Source organism: Manacus candei, unplaced genomic scaffold, assembly GCF_025592945.1.
Source record: "Manacus candei isolate 608988 ecotype Guabito, Panama unplaced genomic scaffold, ASM2559294v1 h1tg000056l, whole genome shotgun sequence".
Lineage (NCBI taxonomy): Eukaryota > Metazoa > Chordata > Aves > Passeriformes > Pipridae > Manacus > Manacus candei.
The window spans coordinates 3729318-3748936 of NW_026138104.1; the positions used below are offsets into that span (position 1 = coordinate 3729318).

General features: G+C 37.1%; 1 protein-coding gene across 4 annotated transcripts in view; it reads right to left on the reverse strand.

The window, feature by feature from the left end:
• Positions 1-19619, reverse strand: part of ITGA8 (integrin subunit alpha 8) — a 361437-nt gene that overhangs the window by 303768 nt on the left and 38050 nt on the right. For all 4 annotated transcript variants that reach the window (XR_007907024.1, XM_051802544.1, XM_051802543.1 and 1 more), the window contains exons 14-20: positions 15192-15237; positions 13169-13276; positions 7283-7338; positions 6591-6745; positions 5324-5461; positions 4793-4860; positions 3683-3830 (exon numbers count right to left, since the gene is read on the reverse strand). Coding sequence is in view for 3 of the 4 variants with exons in the window: in XM_051802544.1 (XP_051658504.1) it covers positions 3683-3830; positions 4793-4860; positions 5324-5461; positions 6591-6745; positions 7283-7338; positions 13169-13276; positions 15192-15237 (719 nt within the window). In the remaining variant the exon portion in view is untranslated. The remainder of the gene's footprint in view (positions 1-3682; positions 3831-4792; positions 4861-5323; positions 5462-6590; positions 6746-7282; positions 7339-13168; positions 13277-15191; positions 15238-19619) is intronic.

Below are 19619 nucleotides of genomic sequence, written 5' to 3' on the forward strand. Positions count from 1 at the left end.
TGAGATTTACTGCCTTCATTTTTGCACTGATCACCTTTTTGAGGTGGCTAAATACAAAATAGGAAAATTGAAACCAGGCAGGAAGCAAGCAAGCTCAGAGACTTGTACACCTACTATTGTCAGTATCAGTGGGTTCATATGTAACTCAGCCACATGGAAGTGTTTGCCACAAAACTCTTCTACCTGCCACTGGTAGCAATTTATATTTTTATAGCAACACATGGTCTTCTTGGCAGTCTTGAGCAGAAATAAAACCCCAACAATTAACACATGTGCTCCCAGGGTGCATTTTAACTAGAAAACGAGTGGATGCTTTAAGTAATCCAGGCAGTCTACAAACTTGAAACTTTTTGGTGGTCGTAGTGATGAGTTACTAATTGATGCCAGAATAGTTAAGCACAATAGGCTGAAGAGTAAAACACCTCCTCTCCTTCCTTGATCATCACATTCCAATTTTATTTTCTGAGAAGAAGTGGATGGATTAGGTACCAGGTGCCAGAATTTAGCTTCTCTTCTAGTTGATGTATAAAGAAGTAGTGTTTGTCCTCATAAGGCTCAAATCACATCTCATCCAGCCAGCCATTATGTACTTATTCTAGGAATTTTCAGATAATACAAGAAGGTTTCAGGTTTGGTTTTTTTTGTTGGTTTTTTTTTATTATTATTATTATTTTATGAGTGTCATGCTTTAGTTCAGAAAGAAAGTGGCTCAGACCTTATCCATTGCAATATGTATCTGGATGTGAACTCACCATTCCACAGTTTCCAGCCTGAGCAGAGACAGTTCTGCCAAAATACATAATGTTTTTTGGTTTGGAACAAATATCTATTAGGGCTTTGCATTTGCCTAATTTACTTCTAGTTATATGAGGTAATATAATGTAGTTATATGTTTTTCATTGCAGCTAATTCTAGTAACTCTACACCTTATCCATATGAACAGTTATTACAAACCAATTACAGGTTTCTACTAAAGCTGTAGTAATTTATTCATTTACCTGGTCTCTGGACCTTCTAAGTGTTTCCACAATACAACTAAAAAACAACACATTTGATTTCATTTTAAGTCATTTACTTCAATAATCAGCTTCTGCCTGAAGGAAGTGTCAGCATCTTCAGGAAACAATGAAGCTCCAAAATCACATCCTTGACCTCAAACTTTAAGATTATGTACATTCACTTCCCACTCCACCTTCATATGATCACATATATCCCTGCAAAATGTTACTCATTTTGGTACAGTTGCACAGCCCGTGTACAATATTCTACAGAATCAGTCCTGAGATAACAAGATAATGACAACCGAGGCAGGTCAAACACTGCATTGCATAAAGCTGAATGCAGGAGATAGAAGGCAAGTGAATTTTCAGTTAAGTTGTTGACTTCAACAGCTTCTGAGTGTAATTCAAATGATATAGAATAGCCCAAAAAGTAGTTAAAATAAAAAAAAAAAAAAAGCAGGTTGGACAGGAAACACTTAAGGGATAAATGTGTTTCTCTATTAGGTAGACTAAATCCAGAGTAGCCCCACAATAAAGTAGATAAATATCCTCTATGAGTATCATAGAGGAAATTATTTGATTCTAAAGATTTTTCAGTTCATCAGAAATGTATCAAATTATTTATTCAGCTGATTACATTTCATATATTCTGGTCTCAATCTTTCTGTGTTGCTGGCTGAGGTGAATACTATCTCTACCTTAACACCAGGAATCTGCAGTTCAGAGAAAAACAGCTACACAGAGGACTGTAAACACAGTAGAACCAAAAGTCAATGAAATGTTAGAGGAAGAGCTTTAAGAGCATCATTGCAACAGGTTCTACCACAAATCCACCTGTCTGCTGAAATTACTCTGTATTAAATTAAGTGCAGAGCAGAGAGGACCAATCACTTCCCTCACTGGCTGGCAATGCTTTGCCTAATGCCTGGGCTTTTACAATTTTCTATTCAAAAGAAAAAGAATGTTAGCACTCTTTCCTAACCCATTCTAGTTTCTCTTTAGTCTTCCAAAGCACCAGAATATTTCATGTCTTTTTCCTTTCTTTCTCCGCAAGTCCATCCTGCAGATGCTGTAAAATTTAAATTTTCCTAAAATAATATAAAGTCCTTAATTATCTCTCTCCAGTCTGAATCATAGAATGGTTTCATTTGGAAGGGGTCTTAAAGATCACCTAGTTTCAACTACTCTGCCATGGACAGGGATACCTTCCACTAGACCAGGTTGCTCCATCCATCCTGACCTTAAACACTTCTAGGGACGGGTCATCCACAACTTCTCCAGGCAACCTGTTCCAGTGTCTCACGACCCGCACAGTAAAGAATTTTTTTCCCAATATCTAATCTAAACCTACTCTCAGTTTAAAATCATTCATCCTTGTCCTGTCACTACGTGCTCTTGTAAAAACTCTCTATCTTTCTAGTAGACTCCCTCTTGGTACTGGAAAGCTACAATTAGGTCACCCTTCTCTTTTCCAGTTCTCTCAGCCTTTCCTCACAGGAGAGGTGTTCCATCCCTCTAATCAGATAGTGGCTCTTCTCTGGACTTGCTCCAACAGGTCAATGTCCTTCCAGTGCTGAGGACCTCAGAGCTGGATGCAGTTCTCCAGGTGGGATCTCACCAGAGCAGAGTAGAGGGGCAGAGTCACCTCCCTCGATCTGCTGCCCACACTGACGTAGCCCGGGACAGGGTTGGCTCTGACTGCAAGTGCGTGTTGCTGGCTCATGTCTAGCCTCTCGTCCACCACCACCCCCAAGTCCCTCAAATGATAGACATGTGCCAATATGTGCTGTGAGTTTTGGATTAAGTGCCTCCCCTGACATCCTTTGTAATGTCCAAAAGAGCAGCTGAATATTCCTAAAGAGCAACAAATGAAAAATGTAACCATGTGTGGTATATCAAAGAGAACTTTTGTAAATCACAGTCAAAAGAACCAGAGGCTTTGCTAAGAGAACAAAAGAATAGGCAATAGAAAAAGGCTGGTTTCTTTAATGTATGCTTCTGAGATGTGAAGTTGCAGAGAATTTCCATATTGTCATCTTCGATGACATCATTACCTCTTGTAATTTTTTTTCAAATTAGGTTAAAAGCCCATTAATAAAGTCACTGACAGAAGGAGAATAAGGAAATACCTTGTAAGTTACTTTCAGCCTTAAAAACATTTACCTTTAGAAAGGAAATTAACTTGCTTTCTCCCACTCTCACCCTTGAGGCCCTTCTGAACATTCCAGGCACTAACAGAAAAAAGCAGGCTCATGTTGCAACAGCTTGGGAGATTTATGTGCAGATGAGGTGATTCAGACTTGCTGTCCAACAGAGAATACATGAACACTCTGCTTGTTTGCAGGATAGTGTTTCATCTTTGCTCTTAAAAAACAAACAGACCCCAAAAGGAAACACTGCATGTTCAGTACAGCTCAGCAGGACTTCAGTCAACATTAGTCCTCCTGTGAACACTGGCACATTTTACATTATGACTGAGTTTTTGGCCCATCCATAACATAGAATAATTGATGACAAAGGAAAACAACTTTGTCAAGTTTATACTGCAGTTAATGTTCAACTGTTGAGGATATCAGACTGGGACACCCTTAATTATGGTAAAACACTGCTGTGCTGGGAAGATGAGACAGCAGTGTCCAATTTTCTGCTTTATTATTGCTAATATTTTGATTTTCATTTACCTTATTGTTGCGTTCAACCCCAGTGTAATCTGCTTCAGGTGGAATCTTTATGTGTAACTCAGCTTCATAGGCTCCTTCCCCATCATTCCTTGGATTTATTATGAGCATGACACAGTTTTCTTCTCCAATTATTAACTGATCTGTATCTCTGTATAGAAAATACTACTTGTCAGGAGTTAGAACAAGTACAATTTTTATTTACATATGAATAAAGCAGAAGGCCATTTTGCTCTCCCAACATCTGTTCTGGAAAATATTCTGTGAAACATAATAAAAGATTTTCCGAAAGAAATGACCCCATGGAAAAGTATGCCAGCACCTGTGTAGAAAAGAGGTAAAGAGAAAACAGCACCACGGACAATCAAAGCAGACTACCACAGAACTTCTCAGTTACTGGTATAAAATTTCAGAGTCTGACTAGTTTCTAACCAGTAAGAAGTATTTAGTGGAGGAATTACTTGCCACAAGGGTGCCATCAGCATTGTTTTGGCAGGGTACAAAGGTGGTAGTTTTTCTCTCATGTCCATTGTAAAATGAACAATGACAAAAATTCTCCTGAGATCTGCAACAGTGCTGTGCCCTTTCCTTTCACAGGAATGATAGACTGATTTTGATGGCACAGAGTCAGAGGTTCCCATTTTTCCTGCTTAGCCCACTTCCCCTCCCCACACGAGATATTGTTTCCAAGTTTTGAAATATTTTTAGTCTGAAATTCATTTACTTCACTTTATACTCTGGCTGTATACTGAGGTCAGGAGGATTGTGTCCCAAGTTCAAAGTCACTGGCACACTGAAATAAAAAAATTTGAAACCTCCTATGAACAAAAATTTGCATTATCTCTTGGCATTCAGAGAACTAGAACCACCTCTAATGAACACCTGCAAAGTCTGTTTTCTGTGACAACCATTAAACATCATAAACCGTGATTTATAAGTGTATATTTCTCCATTTCTGGGTTTTCTAGATTAAATGGATGCACAAATTAAAATCTGGAAAATTATTATCTCTAGTAAACAACAGAACTGTGTTCTCCATACTTCATTCTGTTACAACAGTCAGTAATGTTTGGACTTCCTTATTCACAGCATCATTTATTTTATTTAACTTACGGTATAGCAGAGAGCTGCAAGTCAGGAATGCACAAGTTGTCCTCTCCACAGTCAACTAGAATGTAAGCCTGTATTATTGTAAAGTGAAAAAATGGTAATACAGTTAGTACATGCCTCAAAGTCCAAATCACTTCCTTAAAAATCACTAATCTAAGTGTCTTAAATATCACTAGCACTGACTTCATGAGTTAATTCTCTGTCTCCTTTCTGTAAGTTCCTTTCCACATGGTAGTTGGAGACTAGACTGTCAACTACATCCTTAGCAGAACAGTATCATCTTTCAGGCCCTTTCCCACACAAACTTGGCTTACATATTCTAGAAGGCAATCAAAACTAAGAGCACAACAAAGTTTGGGAAATACTTTAAAGGCCTGTCGGTTCTATATTTATATTCAATTTACATTTTGAATTAATTAAATCCTTGTTGTGTAATTTCTGGCCATAATTCTCTGTTTTAAGGAAAATGACACATAGCATTTTGTAAATGCTTTCATGTTTATATACAGAAAATGTGGCATGCAAAATTCGTACCTGCTCTGTTAATGAGCTTTTCTGGTAATAGTTCAGTATTGGCTTCACAGTCAAACTATCTTCAAAACCGGATTCATCCAAACTATAATTGAAGTTTATATTAATGGGAGATAATTTATCTCTAAATTCTGTTTCATCCTGTGAGTGACAATCACACAATAAAAAACAGTGGTTTAATACAATTATTTCAGATTAGTATGGTATGTCAACAGTTTCAGACTTCAGTCTTTATTGAATGTAAAGACATGGTTCTTTGACAGCTGCTGGTCAAATTCTGGCTGCATGTAGTGTTATTAGGAAAGTAAAGTGACTCAGCAGTGACTGGAATGACCAGAACACATTGCCTCCACAGCCCCTTCTGGAAGAAGCCAGCTTAGCTTAGTAGACTCAGAAATTTTTCAAAGTCATTAGCCTAAAATGAAGCTGTTTAAAAGAGACACACAGAACCAACTCCTATCAGCTGCTGCCCACCTTCCTTTTTAACTGGAGGTAGGACATGTGTGGATTTGTGGAGGTAATACAGGTGGTTTGTACTATAACCAAGAACTTATGTGAGTTAGCAATGGTAAAACTTTCTTGCCTAGGTACTTCCTTACATAGTGCTTGAAACTTCTCCACTTCAACTCCCACTGCATTTCTTGGACCAGACTTGGAATCTACTTCAATTGCATGAGGTAATTCCAGCTGCAACTGAGTAGCTATTGACCCTTTCTTCTTTACAACTTCAGATCCATGGTTTTATTTTTTCTAAAAGCATTTTTAAATACCTTCAAAGTATTTTTTAAAATATATGAATTTTAGGTCAATATTTCTAGTGAGGTTTCTTTGAAATATCTGTTGCAACTGAATTGGCATTGACATGACTAGCTGATTATCCCACTGTGATTGCTAAAAAATAAAGGGATACTGAAAATGGAAAGTAATCTCGCATTTTTGTATCAGGAGATGCAGTATTTGATCAAAATTTCCAGAAGATCATGAAATTAACGTATTTTTACACAGAAAAACTGTACATTCTTCAAAAGAAGTCTTTATTTTATACTTATATTGACAAAAGATCAGCCAAAGATTTATATAGGGATTTTTTTTCAAGGTAGCAATATGTTCTGGACATTCTAGACATACAGATAAGGCCTATCTTATCTCACATTTCTGTAATTTTGGAAATTGTTCTTCCTTTTCTGGTGGCTACTTTTTTACTACTATCTTTGGATCCCTCGTATTACTCAAAAGATGATGACAGTCCAAAATATTTTAAACTACTTACTCTGAGATAAACAAGGAAGTCCTGGCAATGGAGCTGCTTCTGTCTTTCTATCACAATGGGGAAGTAATGATGTGACTGATGGTAGTCAAAGAAAAGGGTCCTCTTAACAGCTCCTTTCTGTTTCAATGAATCTAATTGCAATTCACCTTTCAGCACTAAAGGATACAAATAAATCAAACATTTAATGATTTAATATAGAAAGAGAAAATACTAATCAATTAGTTATTATTGTATTATAATATTATAGTATTATAACATAGTATTACAATTGATTAATCTAACAAAGTCTTCCAAGGAAAACTAATCCATGCTTTAAGTACCTGTCTCTTTAGCAGCCCACTAGTTTTTGATGCAAAGTATGGAAGATGTGTAACTTAAGCTTTCTGATTTCACTGACAGATCATACATGTACAGGACTTCTGTTGCTTTAAAGTTGTTTTTTTTTTCAAAACAGAACATTCTCCAACAAGGTACATTCTTGGTTTTATTTGGAAAATGGCTTAATCTGAATCAAAAATCCTTTAACTCAGTTACAGAAGTTTTGTGCCATATATATACGTATACATTTTTTTTAACTGCATTTTCTTGCCTTCGGAGGACCTCACTCTTATCATCTTTCAAAGTGTAAGAAAAAACTACACCTGAAATGTAGCAGGACACAGTAAATTATATGAATAGAAAACATTTCTTACCTATCTCATCTGAAATACTTTGACCTTCAAAGTCTGCGCAGACTCTTACAGTAAAGCTACATATAAAAGAGTAAAAGTGATTATTAGCAGAAAGAAAACTCCCCTGGGAATCAGCAGTTCCCAAGTTGTATCTTTAAGTTATTTTAATTTTCTTAAAAAGCTGTAATTAAGATCTGTATTTAGCTACCTATTACATTAATTAAGTTAGCAAGTCTCCTAGGCTTCAGTATTCACAGAAGAGTCTCTGACTATCTTCCTGGCAAAAGTATGGAGAAGAGGCTCTGTTACCAGTATTTCTTGAGTCATCCTACAGAGATTACCCTTCTAATACTATCAAGAAAGTTAATGCTGACCATCAGCAAACCACCTTTGTAAGAGGCTGTCTGCAGAAGTCCTTCTGGTTCATCATGGTCAAATCACAAAAATCTTTGAGCATGTAGTCAATACTCAAGCTGTTTTCTAGCAAATCAAAAAATACACAGGATAACAATGTGTTCCACTGGCATTATTATAATATCGTTACTATTTCAAGAGGTTAAATAAAAAAAAATTGCATTAGCCATTGCTCTTCATCTTCTCACCATTGTTATGCTATATACTAGTGTCCCCATGCAGTGGATGCAAAGCCAGTAACATAACCTTTAAAACAACCTGTAATCACATTCTATTTGCATGTTTGCTTCCTCTGACCAACGTAATGGAACTGTGCCACATCTGGGATACATGTCACTCTCATGATCTTAATAAACACTTCTTTATCATGGGGGTAAAAAAAGGCATTTATTCTTGAGGACAAAAATGTCACTATGCCACTAAACTACTAAACTGTAGCTTTCAAATGACAATCCAATCCATGCAGAAATTGCAAATTCAGTCATATTCCTACTTCTTTACAGAAGGATGAATTAACACATGAAGAACCAATTATTTCCTAATACATAAGGACAAAACAATAAAATTGAGGAAAGCTTGTGCAATTGCACAAATAAAATTTAGAAATCAGGCTTCACAGGCCAGTCTTGTATGTCAGAGCATAAGTGTATTTTCTCAAATGCAAACTCAAGAAAAATATACTCAGTGATCTTGATTTGGAGAAGGCAAATAATTTTTACACTACCATGTCTGAAAAAAGGTTGGGTTAAATCATCCATCTTGGAATGCTTTACTTGTTCAACAGAACAATTTCAGTGTACATTTTATTTACTATGATGAACAGAATAGTTCATCATACATACTTGAAAACTGAAGTCACGTTCTTAAGTATTACTGTAAGAGTCAAGATTTACTCCTTCTGCTCCAGGCAGAGCACGTCAAAAAGGGAATGGCAGTGCCAAAGAGCAAATATGTGAAGTGAATAATCTCCTAGATTCTGGCCACACAAGAGGCAACGCTATGGCTTTAGCAGAATTCTGCCACACATTTGTGATTTTATTATTTAGTTCAGAAACTGTTCTAAAGACATCAAAGATTTCAATCACAAACCCAGATGAATTTAGATATGCTCATCACTTCGACAGGAATATGCTGTGGAGAGGCTGGGGGATGCTTCAGTTTCAAGAAAAAGAAAAGTAGGGGCAAAGACCACAAAAGAGGACAGCAGTCTAAAGGATTTATGGAGATTCAAGATCTGACTCCTAGACACAGTAAGAAATAAAATAGCTGAGCTTTTGAGCTTTCTCATAGGAACAATCAACCAAACAATGCAATTAACAATCAAAGGAAGAAAATTTCAGCAGATAAGAAACAGCTGGGAAATAGCCCATCATCCTAAGGCATATGAATTTTTTATGTGCTATCAATCTCGTCTCTCCAAAGAGATCCCCACATCACATTTATTCTCTGCTGAGTCTATCATCACTATAAGCTCACGGTTTGAATAGTATTTGACTGTAATTACAAAAGCAAGGAATTACCAGATCATTTGTCATTGTTGAAAATTTCTTTAGCACACAGGTTTGCAGATGGAGAGAAAGAATGGATAATGCTTTATCAGAAAGGTCATTTAAGCTTTAATGCTATGGACTTCCATTCTGTTTGAGGCTGATACCCATCCTGCAAGGTCACAAATCTCTACAGAAGAATGCAGAGACCGTTATTGTCTACTGATAAACAACCTTTAAACAAACTGTTTCCTCTTTGAGGTATAATATGTAAAAGCAAGTCAATATATTTCTATTATGATGCTCTAATACTTGCCTTGCTTCTAGATTTTGCTATGCCAAAGTCTAAGACAGTGACCAACATAGAGCTTTAATGCTGAAGGCATCCCATGGCTAAGCTACACCGTGTGGACAGGCCATGGTAACACCAGGGCTGCTGGATAGCTCAAAAGACTGCCTTTTGGATGTCTCCAGGGCTACTGAAACTACTACCTGGCTCAGAGATCTCCCACATAGCAATGCAGCTGTGTTGGTAGCAACTGTCACTACCTGCCTCCTTCCCTCTGAGAGCTGACTCTCCATCTTCTGACTCTGGGCCACACGCCTTTGCTGTCTGACCCATGGAGTCAGGCTGGCCAACAGTCTGTGGAAAATCTCACACAAATCCATCTCAACAATGGTCCTTAGGTCCATATCCATAGGGTATCAATCACATCCTGTTTCAAATTAGGTCAATGGGAAAAGAAAATACTAGCAATAGAAAGGAGCCAAATTAGAAAAATCTATGCAGTTAGGATAGGTTGAAATATTATTATATTTGGATTTTACATTTTCCGTAGGCATTTTGTATTCAGCTTTTTTTTTTTTTAAATGTATGTAGAAATGTCTCATTTACTGAATCTAATTGACCCAAGATTATAAATGTTTTATTACTATTTTAATAGTAGTACATTTGGAGATAAAAGAATGACAGTTTTTTTCAGAGTATTTTTGATAGTAGGAACTTGAAGATCAGAAATTTTAAAAAGTCTACCTCTGGTTTAATGGGTTTAGAAAAGGTGGATAGCTGGGTTGCCTAAAGAAGCCTGCAAAGCACATCTTAAATCAGACATCCGAACCCAAAAAGTGCTTACAAATAAGAGATATACTCTACAACTTGACTGTTTATAATGATTGGACAATTCTGTACTACTTTTGGTAAGTCAGGTAACTTCTCCGACCTCTTGCTCCTTTAGGAATTGGAAATAACAATATTTACCTTAAATTAGTGCAAAGTGAGTAAATAACACTTTCAGATACAATTTAAGCACAAAGTAGCAATAAGGTAGCCAGGGAATTATCTGACCTCAAATAGTAATAAAAATACCAATGCATGGGTAAACTAGACATCTCAATAGCTAGAACCCAATCTTGGACATAATAAATCACATGATGTGGAAACAGCTTTTGAAAATTTAAAATGTTTGATTTATTTACCCCTTTTTACAGATATTAACTTGCATCTTTCACACTTAGGGAAAAAAAAGTCTTTCCCCCATATTCTTTAATAGCTTCAAAGTTGCAGAATTTGTTCCAGATTTGCTAGTTTTGGGAACATAGAAACAGCCCCACTTTACACACAGCAGAGAATGAATTATATGCCTCTACAAGTTCAGGACAATTCCCTTAGGGCTGTGTATAGAAATGACTTTTTGTGCATGTTTCCTCTGTGCTTCAGCTTTTCAATTATGGCAAAAATAATATTTTCCTAATACTTGGAGATGTACAATAATCCACATTATTCACAAACACACTTCCTGGAACTTTTCTGGTAGGAGGTTTCCTTTCATTCTAACTTTGCTGTGTCAGTCAGTAGACTTTTTATACAAGTTGAGCAGCTGACTAAGAGATACACAGATTCATCCCATGGGACTGAGGAATTCTTTGCTTATTGGAGTTTCCCTACTCATTGTTTTAATATGTACAATACAAGCTTATATCAACTAAGGAGAAAAATTACAGCATGGAAAATAGCAGCTGCTCTTCAGTCATTTTGTAATACAAACTAAATCTTTAGGGAACAATATTTTAGAATTAAGCAGACAGAAATTAAATTATGCTCCTATTAAAGCTCTTGTAGATATGAACCAAACATCTTCTGGCTTACTGTAGCAGGGAAATTAAAAGTAATGAAAAAAATATGCTACAGGAGTATTTGTTTTTTACTCCCTTTTTTAAAAAATACCTCACAGCAGGAGTATTTTTTAAGAGATATTTTTATTTATTTCTCTTGTGCAAAAAACCACCTTTTTTCTTTCAATACTCTCTTGGTAAATGTTATGGTTCCAAAATCTTTTTCAGTATGACATTAAGCATTTTTTAAAAGTCTTAAAACCTGAAGTTGTGAGAAAAACATAATTTTGATCAATGAACGTGCTTCAGCCAAGAGTTGATATTTTAAATTCTGTATTAACTATTAACACAAAATGTACTTAAAAAATTAGGGTGGATCTTGATCTCTCCTATTCCATGTCTTGTCCTTAATCTTGATCCTATTCCAATCAAAGCTTTGTGGAGTTTTAGGACTGTGTAGTTCTACCAAGTGCCTTCTACATTGCTCTGTAGATGGGCAATTTTCTACACTGGGTGTAGAAATGAAGAACATTATGACAAATACGAGAAGTCCTAAAAAGTGTAAAAGAAAAGTGCAAGAGTGAAAATCTCCTGGCAGCCCCATCCCATATACATTGAGAGCCCACATATAGAGGGGTTTAAGTGTACCAGAATTTAGTTCCTTTATGGCTTTTAAATGAACTGCTTCTGGTCATGATTATTTTTTACGGTTCATATTTATCAATGTATTCTAAAGATTCTTTTGCTGACTTTTACATTTGAGATAATTTTCAGAACTCATCTCCTATAAAGAACATCTCCAGTGTGAGGAATCCCTCTGACCATCTCTAGTTTAAAAGCAGTGAAAAATTTCTGCAGTCATGTATCTTCTGGAGTCCTCCTTTACACTTTAATATTGTTTTCATCCAGCCCATGTCCTGGCAGACTTTCTGTTTCTAATGTTTCTATGTCTGAGAAATCTGTTCCTCACAGTCTCTTTGGCAAGACATACTACTATTTTATATTCAACGTGCACATGTTTATGTTCTGTTTTGATTTTAGCTTCCTCATTTGTTATGGTTTCCACTTTCAAGCAGTATCTTTTTTCTGTATTTGTATTTGTAATAACCTCTTTTATCAACTGTTCTGAGGTCCTTTCTAAGCGACCTTTTTCTAGTGCAGTAAACGTGCCTTTCCGTGGCATTATGTGCTATTAGATAGCCTCCAACTGTCCTGCAAGCATTTTATATTTGTAACTGATCTTAAATTATTTTAATTAGCTTTGAGTTTCTTAATGTTCTTTTTGTTTTCAAAGTTAAATGCTACTGTGGTGAAGGGTTTCTCTTTTAAAGGTGTCCTGTGTGGTGCACTAAAAAAAACCTTTCCTCTGACCAAAGACAACCAGAAACAACATCCTGTGAACTTCTCTCGGAATTGTCAACCAGATATATTCTCTCTTCCACAAAGGACCAAGATCCGTCTTTCTCCAACAGAAAATGGTGGGCCCACAAGTTCTGCGTCATTTTCACTGTTGCATTTTCTCAACAAAAGTATGTTTTTTGACAGATCAATGCTTATGTGTTTCATCTGTTTTAGCTGTTTTATCTTTCATTCATCCAAACATTGCATATAATTTTGCAGCTTGACCGTAAGAGACACTGAGCATCCTCCTAAGCAGAAGTAGACTCAGTATATCAAAGGACTCAACTTATAGCTATGACACAGTTTGACAATCTGTGAAGTACTGGAATTATAAAAAAGAACTCTACATAGGAGTTTTTTTGTTGTGCTCAGAGCATGTTTGAACATTTTGAACTTCGAACATGTTCAAAAAAAGCTGCAATAAAACTTCTTATTAATAAGAAGTTATTTGAGAAAGAGGATAAGGATGGTTTCTGAGTAATCATGAACTTACCAGGCCACTAAAAGCTGAGAGTCAGGGAGCTGACAAGTTTTGTTGTCTGGATTCACAATCATAGGGTTCAGAATAAGATGAGCATTCACTGTAACAACAGGTCTGGCTCTGGGGGACAGAAATAAGGTTCACTGCACATAGAAAGAGCACAAGAGTACCCAAGTTGAAGCAGAGAAAACACTTAACTGAGATGGCCACAAAGAAGCCAGAGATGCAGGGTTACTTAGGAGAACACACTATTATAATGCTGCTCCTACCCAAAAGAATTTTTTTTTTTTTTGGCTCAGAAGCTGTGATACGTCCTACTGAGATTTTGACAGTTCTTCATGAAAAAAAGCACAGGTTAACACATCACTGAAACAGTATCCTATAGTTAACCAGTAGATGAGTCCCAGGACTAAAGCATATCAGATACATTTCATCACACTGAGTTTTCACAAAGGGACAGAGCCTGCCTTTTTGGGATTTACAGCAGTCCTTTGGACATTTGTTTTGTACTGTCTCCATTAACAGTAACATATTCACACTTGCTAGCTCTGTTTAAGATTCTTAAAAAATAAAAATAATTTGGTTAAAGTAGAAGTTGATGTAGGGTATCCTTAGTAAACAATGAAGTAAATTCTATCTGATATATATTGAGAAAATTGACTTTGTAAATCAGGAATAATCATCAGTAAATTCTGCTGAGTACATGGATATATAGTTGTGGTAATGGGGACCACCCCTCTGAAACTGTTATTAAGTAATGAGATAATCTATAGCCATGAGTAATTTAGAAGAGAAATGAAAACAAGTAAGTATCCAGATTCTACTGTTTTTAAGGTAGAAGTACTATTTTACAGTAACTTACATAATTCTGGCTAACTCAGCTTATTACAAAATTACTTTCTTCATATTTTAATACACATTTGAGCTTTTATGATTACTTATCTATATTACTTCAGCAAGACATTGAAAAATAAAATTACTCTCTTCATTTTTGTGCAACAGGGAAACCCTTTTTTTCTAGTAAATTTTGGTTAAAAATATTCTATTTCACCAAAATGACAGATTGCATATTTGGTACGTTCTGGTCAGGAAATGGCCACCTGCTACTCACTGTCTTAAACTAAATAGAACAGATTTTATTGTTATTGAAAATACACAGTGGATCTAATTCTCCAACATTTCACATCCTGTGCAGTCATTCATGGCACTGCAAAGTGATGCATTGCAAAGTATTTGAATGATTCTTTAACAGGGAAGTAGGAAAATTGGGTCTATTCACTGCATTCTACAGTGTTAGTTGAAATGAGCTAACATTCCTGTTTTACAAAATTCTTATGCTTTCACAAGCATTCAGTTGAGAAGTAGAACATGCCTTCTCTCCATCAGGTGCTGCTGGGAAGACAGACAGGAATCAAGAAACATGACTACTTGGTTGTAGCAATGGATGGTGAATATTCAAATGTGAACAACTGTCAGCCTGGCTGGACAAAGAGAGCAGTAACAGATTTTTGTTTATGTACTTGGTTTAGTTTTAAATTACAACTCTAATTAAAAAATGCATTTAGTGGAATTCCATAGTCAGCAAGAACTTTTTGTTTTGTAAAACGGGATCTTGTGCATTTTTTTTAAACTGAGGCTAAAAGGAGCAGTCTTTATTCTCAATAAATAGTTCATCTTAACATATACGACCTCTGAAGAACCAGAGTCACTTTGAAATTTCTTACTAGCACCATTCCCTGTGAAAAGAAATTAATTTTCAATTCTATGCCTTCTAATTTTTTTATTTAAAATTGACTGAGGAGTCAAACATTCCAGAAGCTTCTTAAGCTATGACTAAGTATGGAAATTTTCACTAAAAATTACAAGTTCTGAGCATGGGAAAAAGCATTTGTTTCTCACAAGATGTTTAATTTATCATCGCTGGTGATCTGTTTTTACGCATTGAAACAGAGTAACACGGGAATCTGAAATTTGTTTATTTGTAAATCTCTGACCAAAGCTGTAAAATATAAAATCCATTGTATTTGCCACATACCTGTAAACAACGGCTTTCCCAGCTCCAAATGCACCCACAATTAAATCTGGAAAAAACAATGGCTTCAGAAGAGATATATAGATATCTCTCACACATTTTTTCCTGCCTAAATTAGATTATTTACATTAAAAATGCAGTAACATAAAACAAATACAATATTCCTTTATAAGCAATTTTTTTCGAAAGTGTACCTGAAAGAAAACACTTCACATTGTCAGAGACTGTCTCAGTTGTACCCAGTAAGTGCCAACCTATTTAACACAAGGTCACCCAATCCACAATCTCACTTCTCTCCAACTTGTATCTCAAAGAGATGCAAATCAAGTTCTTGCCACTTTCATACAAGTCATGTTGAAAATTTATGATGTTCCTTCCTCACAGTCTCTTCTGTCCTGCTTTGTGTTTTAAGTAATTTGGTCATTAATTTAAGCATTACATCTCTGTGCACATAAAGACAATGCAAGGGCAGAGGATGGCTGTTTTCAGAGCTTCTAATATTTCCAGTATTGCAGCAGCATGTACTAAGGCTTACAACAGTTGTCCATCTAAAGCCGTCTTTTTCCCCAACACTCACCATTCCAAACAGATGGAGTCAACAACACAAATGCTATACTGGGACTTGGGCACTTCTTTGTTAGTGGTCGTCAGCTTGGGTTTGGGAATCTACAGGACTAAATATTTCCTCTTTTTGTCTCGAGCCCTCACACAAGGCTCCCCAGAAAGATCCAGACTGGTTTGCTGGATCCATTCAGGCCTGCTGGAGAAAAACTGGAGCCAAGCAGTGATGAAAAAAGATCAAGTTTCCTGCTGCCTCTGACTTTGGAAAGAGCTTTGTTTCATTTTCAAAGCCCCCAAATGTCCATCTGGGCACTCCTTTCACTCCACTGTTGTTACTATACGATTTAATTGACACGTGTCCGATTCAGTACACTGAGCCTTACAACAGACCTTGCAGTGGTACAGACTGGCAACCTAAATGGATTTAAATAAGTTAATTAAACCAGTACTCAGGGTTGTAAACAAAGCCTTACTTGCTGCTTTTATAGTTTTAGCACTGGTTTGCTTAAGAAGCCCAGAAGTAATCGAGCATGATGCAAATACAAAGCTTTGATGTTCATTAGCTGGATCGGTTTGATCCAGGGCTGGTAGCCTGTTTTCTAGTGCTCCTTTGTCTTTCAGATGGCCAGGATTTCACAAGTTTAAAAAAGTACTTCACATGGGCATCAGCTGGTCCTACACTGAATTCCACTGACTAACATACTAATAGGAGAAGGCATGGACAGTTTACGAGTCTGATCCTCTTTTTGTACAACATTTACATTTTTCTAGTTTCATTGGCCTTAGAGAAATATGCTTCAGGGTCAGGAACACTTTAAATAGCAGAAGAAAATGAGTGTTGTTTTTAACTCCTTTTTGGGATATTTATGTGTACTTTTAATTAGTAGCTTTTTTAGACAACTTGCACACAGTACCAAATCTAAAGATGTTTAAATAAATAACTGTTTGAGACAAAGCCATCATCATAAAGGCTACACCACACTAGGCAAAACTTTTCCTGGAAGCTCACTGATAGCAGCACCCACAGTAACCCTCCAGAAGCATTTAATAGTTTGTTGATTTTTTTTGTGTTTGAGGTTTTCTGTGGGTTTTGTGTTAGTTTTTTTCCCCTGCTTGTTGGGTTTTTTTTTAATGAAAAAGAAATGTTATGTTATTAACAGAAAGTGAAAGACAAGAAGGAAGGGGTTTCTGTTCTGTTGTCCACAGGTGGATACTCTTTATGAATGCTGCAACAGACTTGACTTACAGCATGTACTGTTTTATACTAGACTTGATAAATCAAAAAGTTTCAGGGCTATGTTATGGCAGAGACAAAACAGGTAGACATCCAAGACTTATCTGGACCCTGGTCTTGGGATGATTTCATAATCCAATCTTTCATTAAAAAATCATAGAATCACAGAATATGTTGAGATGGAAGGGACCCACCAGGGTCCTGGCCCTGCACAGGACACCTCAAGAATCACACCATGTGCCTGAGAGCATTGACAAAATGCCTCTTGAACTCTGTCAGGCTTGGTGCTCTGACCACTTCCCTGAGGAGCCTGTTCCAGTGCCCAACCATTCTCTGAGTGAAAAAACTTTTCCTGATATCTAATCTAAGTCTCCCCCAACTCAGCTTCATGATGTTTCTTCAAATCCTGTCACTGGTCACCATACAGAAGAGATCAGTGCCTGCCCCTCCTCCTCCTCTCATAAGGAAGTTGTAACTGCAATGAGGTCTCCCCTCAGTCTCCTCTTCTCCAGGCTGAACAGACCAAGTGCCCTCAGCTGCTCCTCATACAGCTTCCCCTCAAGGCCCTTCACCATCTTTGTTGTCTCCTTTGGGCACTCTCTAACAGTTTAATACCTTTCTTACATTGCAGTGCCCAAAACTACCACAATATTCAAGGTGAGGCTGCCCCAGCGCAGAGCAGAGAGGGTCAATCCCCTCCCTCACTCTACTGGCTTTGCCTGATGGCCCCCAGGACATGGTTGGCCCTCCTGGCTGCCAGGGCACTGCTGACTCATATTCAACTTGCTATCGACCAGGACCCCGAGATCCCTTTCGGTGGCACTGCTTTCCAGCCCCTTGCTCCCCACTGTATTCACAGAACCAGGGTTACCCCATCCCAGGTGCAGAATCCAGTACTTGCCCTTATTAAACTTCATAGATTTGGTGATTGTCTAGCTTTCTAACTTATCAAGGTCTCTCTGCAGGGCCTCCCTGCCTTTGAGGGAGTCAACAGCTCCTCTCAATTTAGTGTCGTTGGCAAACTTCTTTCTGGTTTTCCATGAGCAGTGTTTCCGCACTGCCACTTCAGCCAGGTTTGGTGACACAGTAAAAAAGATGAAGACTTTCAATCATAGCACCACCACAAAGGCCCTGTTTGAGCACACTCTAAGGGCAGCCAGGACTGTGCTTATGTTTCTTTTTTGGAAGCTCTTACTTTTACCCTGATGTGTCCTTTGTTCTCTGTTCTAAACCACGCTTATTCTTGATCCAAAGATCTTGAATGAGTGAAACCACTCAGTAGAGAAAGTGGAATTAAGAATGAATATGCAAACAATAAAACATATTTATACCCAGTAGTGACATCTACGATCTAATGCAAGGACAAAGTGATTATATATTCAAGCAAAGTATTTGCTGGAAAATTCATTAGGGAGTTTTCTTTGCTTCTTGTTCTATTACAGAGCAGCAGTTTTATTCTTCTTTCTTTCATTGCTTTGTGGGGTGCAACTGCTATACCTATCACTGGAAAAAACATTTTTGATGTTGATACAAATGCATGAGATTTGAAAATACATCCAATCAGAGCACTTTTATAAGCAGAAGTTTTGAATTTGTTCTGCAGAAGAATGTTACTAATCATTTTTACAAAAAAAATGCATGAGACGTCTAAATTATCTGAAGTTTGGCAACTTTCCCCTCCTAAAAATAGAGAGAAGTTGTCTTTATTAATACTTGTTAATGCTATGCATGTAACATCACTGATGCAAAGGTCACTTGCTTAAAAACAAGGCTTTAACAACCAATTACACAGCAAAAAAAAAAAAGGCCAGCTTTAAAAAAGCAGCTTAACTCCTTATAACCCTTCCAAACAGAGCCTGAAGAAAAGCATATGAAAACCTTTACTCCTTTGCATTAGTGAGGGTTTTTTTTCAAGTTCAGATTAAAATGTATATATATATAAAGAGAGAAACAACGAAGGAGAAGTATCAGAATCATGAAATCTCCTTAACTTCTTCTTTTCTCATATTTCATGTTTTCAGGATGATGAGGGGCCTCATCAGTTTAGGTAAATGACCACTTTGCCTATGTTGTCTCTTTCAGAAGATTTTTTATCAGCTGCTCCCCTTCAGAGAAGCCGAGATCTGGAAGAGGGAACTGGTGGCAGCAGCCGTGAGCTTCTGCCTCATTGCTGTTGTGGGATAAATGAGCTGTGGGGTCACAGCCACACTGCAAAAACTAAGAAAACAAGCATGGAGTGACTCCACAGGAATTCTTATCTTCCATTTCAACACAGCTTACGGGTTGCATGCATTAATGTCCCAACTGGTAGAGTTCACAGAGCTTAATCCTGAAACAAGTGTCTTTGGCATGTATTTAACTGATGTCAAGGGGCACAAAGCTAAGCAATCCTAATGCTTAATTCAAATTTTACTTTGCTCTGAAGAGAAGGGTTCCAAGATGCCCTCTGGTGAATCCATTTTCCGAGACAAAATTATCATAAAAAGTTAAGGAGATGGCACTGAAAGGCACACTGGAATTTGCAAGCTGGTCTGTTTACCTGCACCTTCTGCCATATGGCTTTTCCAGACCTGAAACACCATATGATAAAGGGCAGAAACTTGCCATGATACTCCCTTCCTAGGTCTCCAACCAAA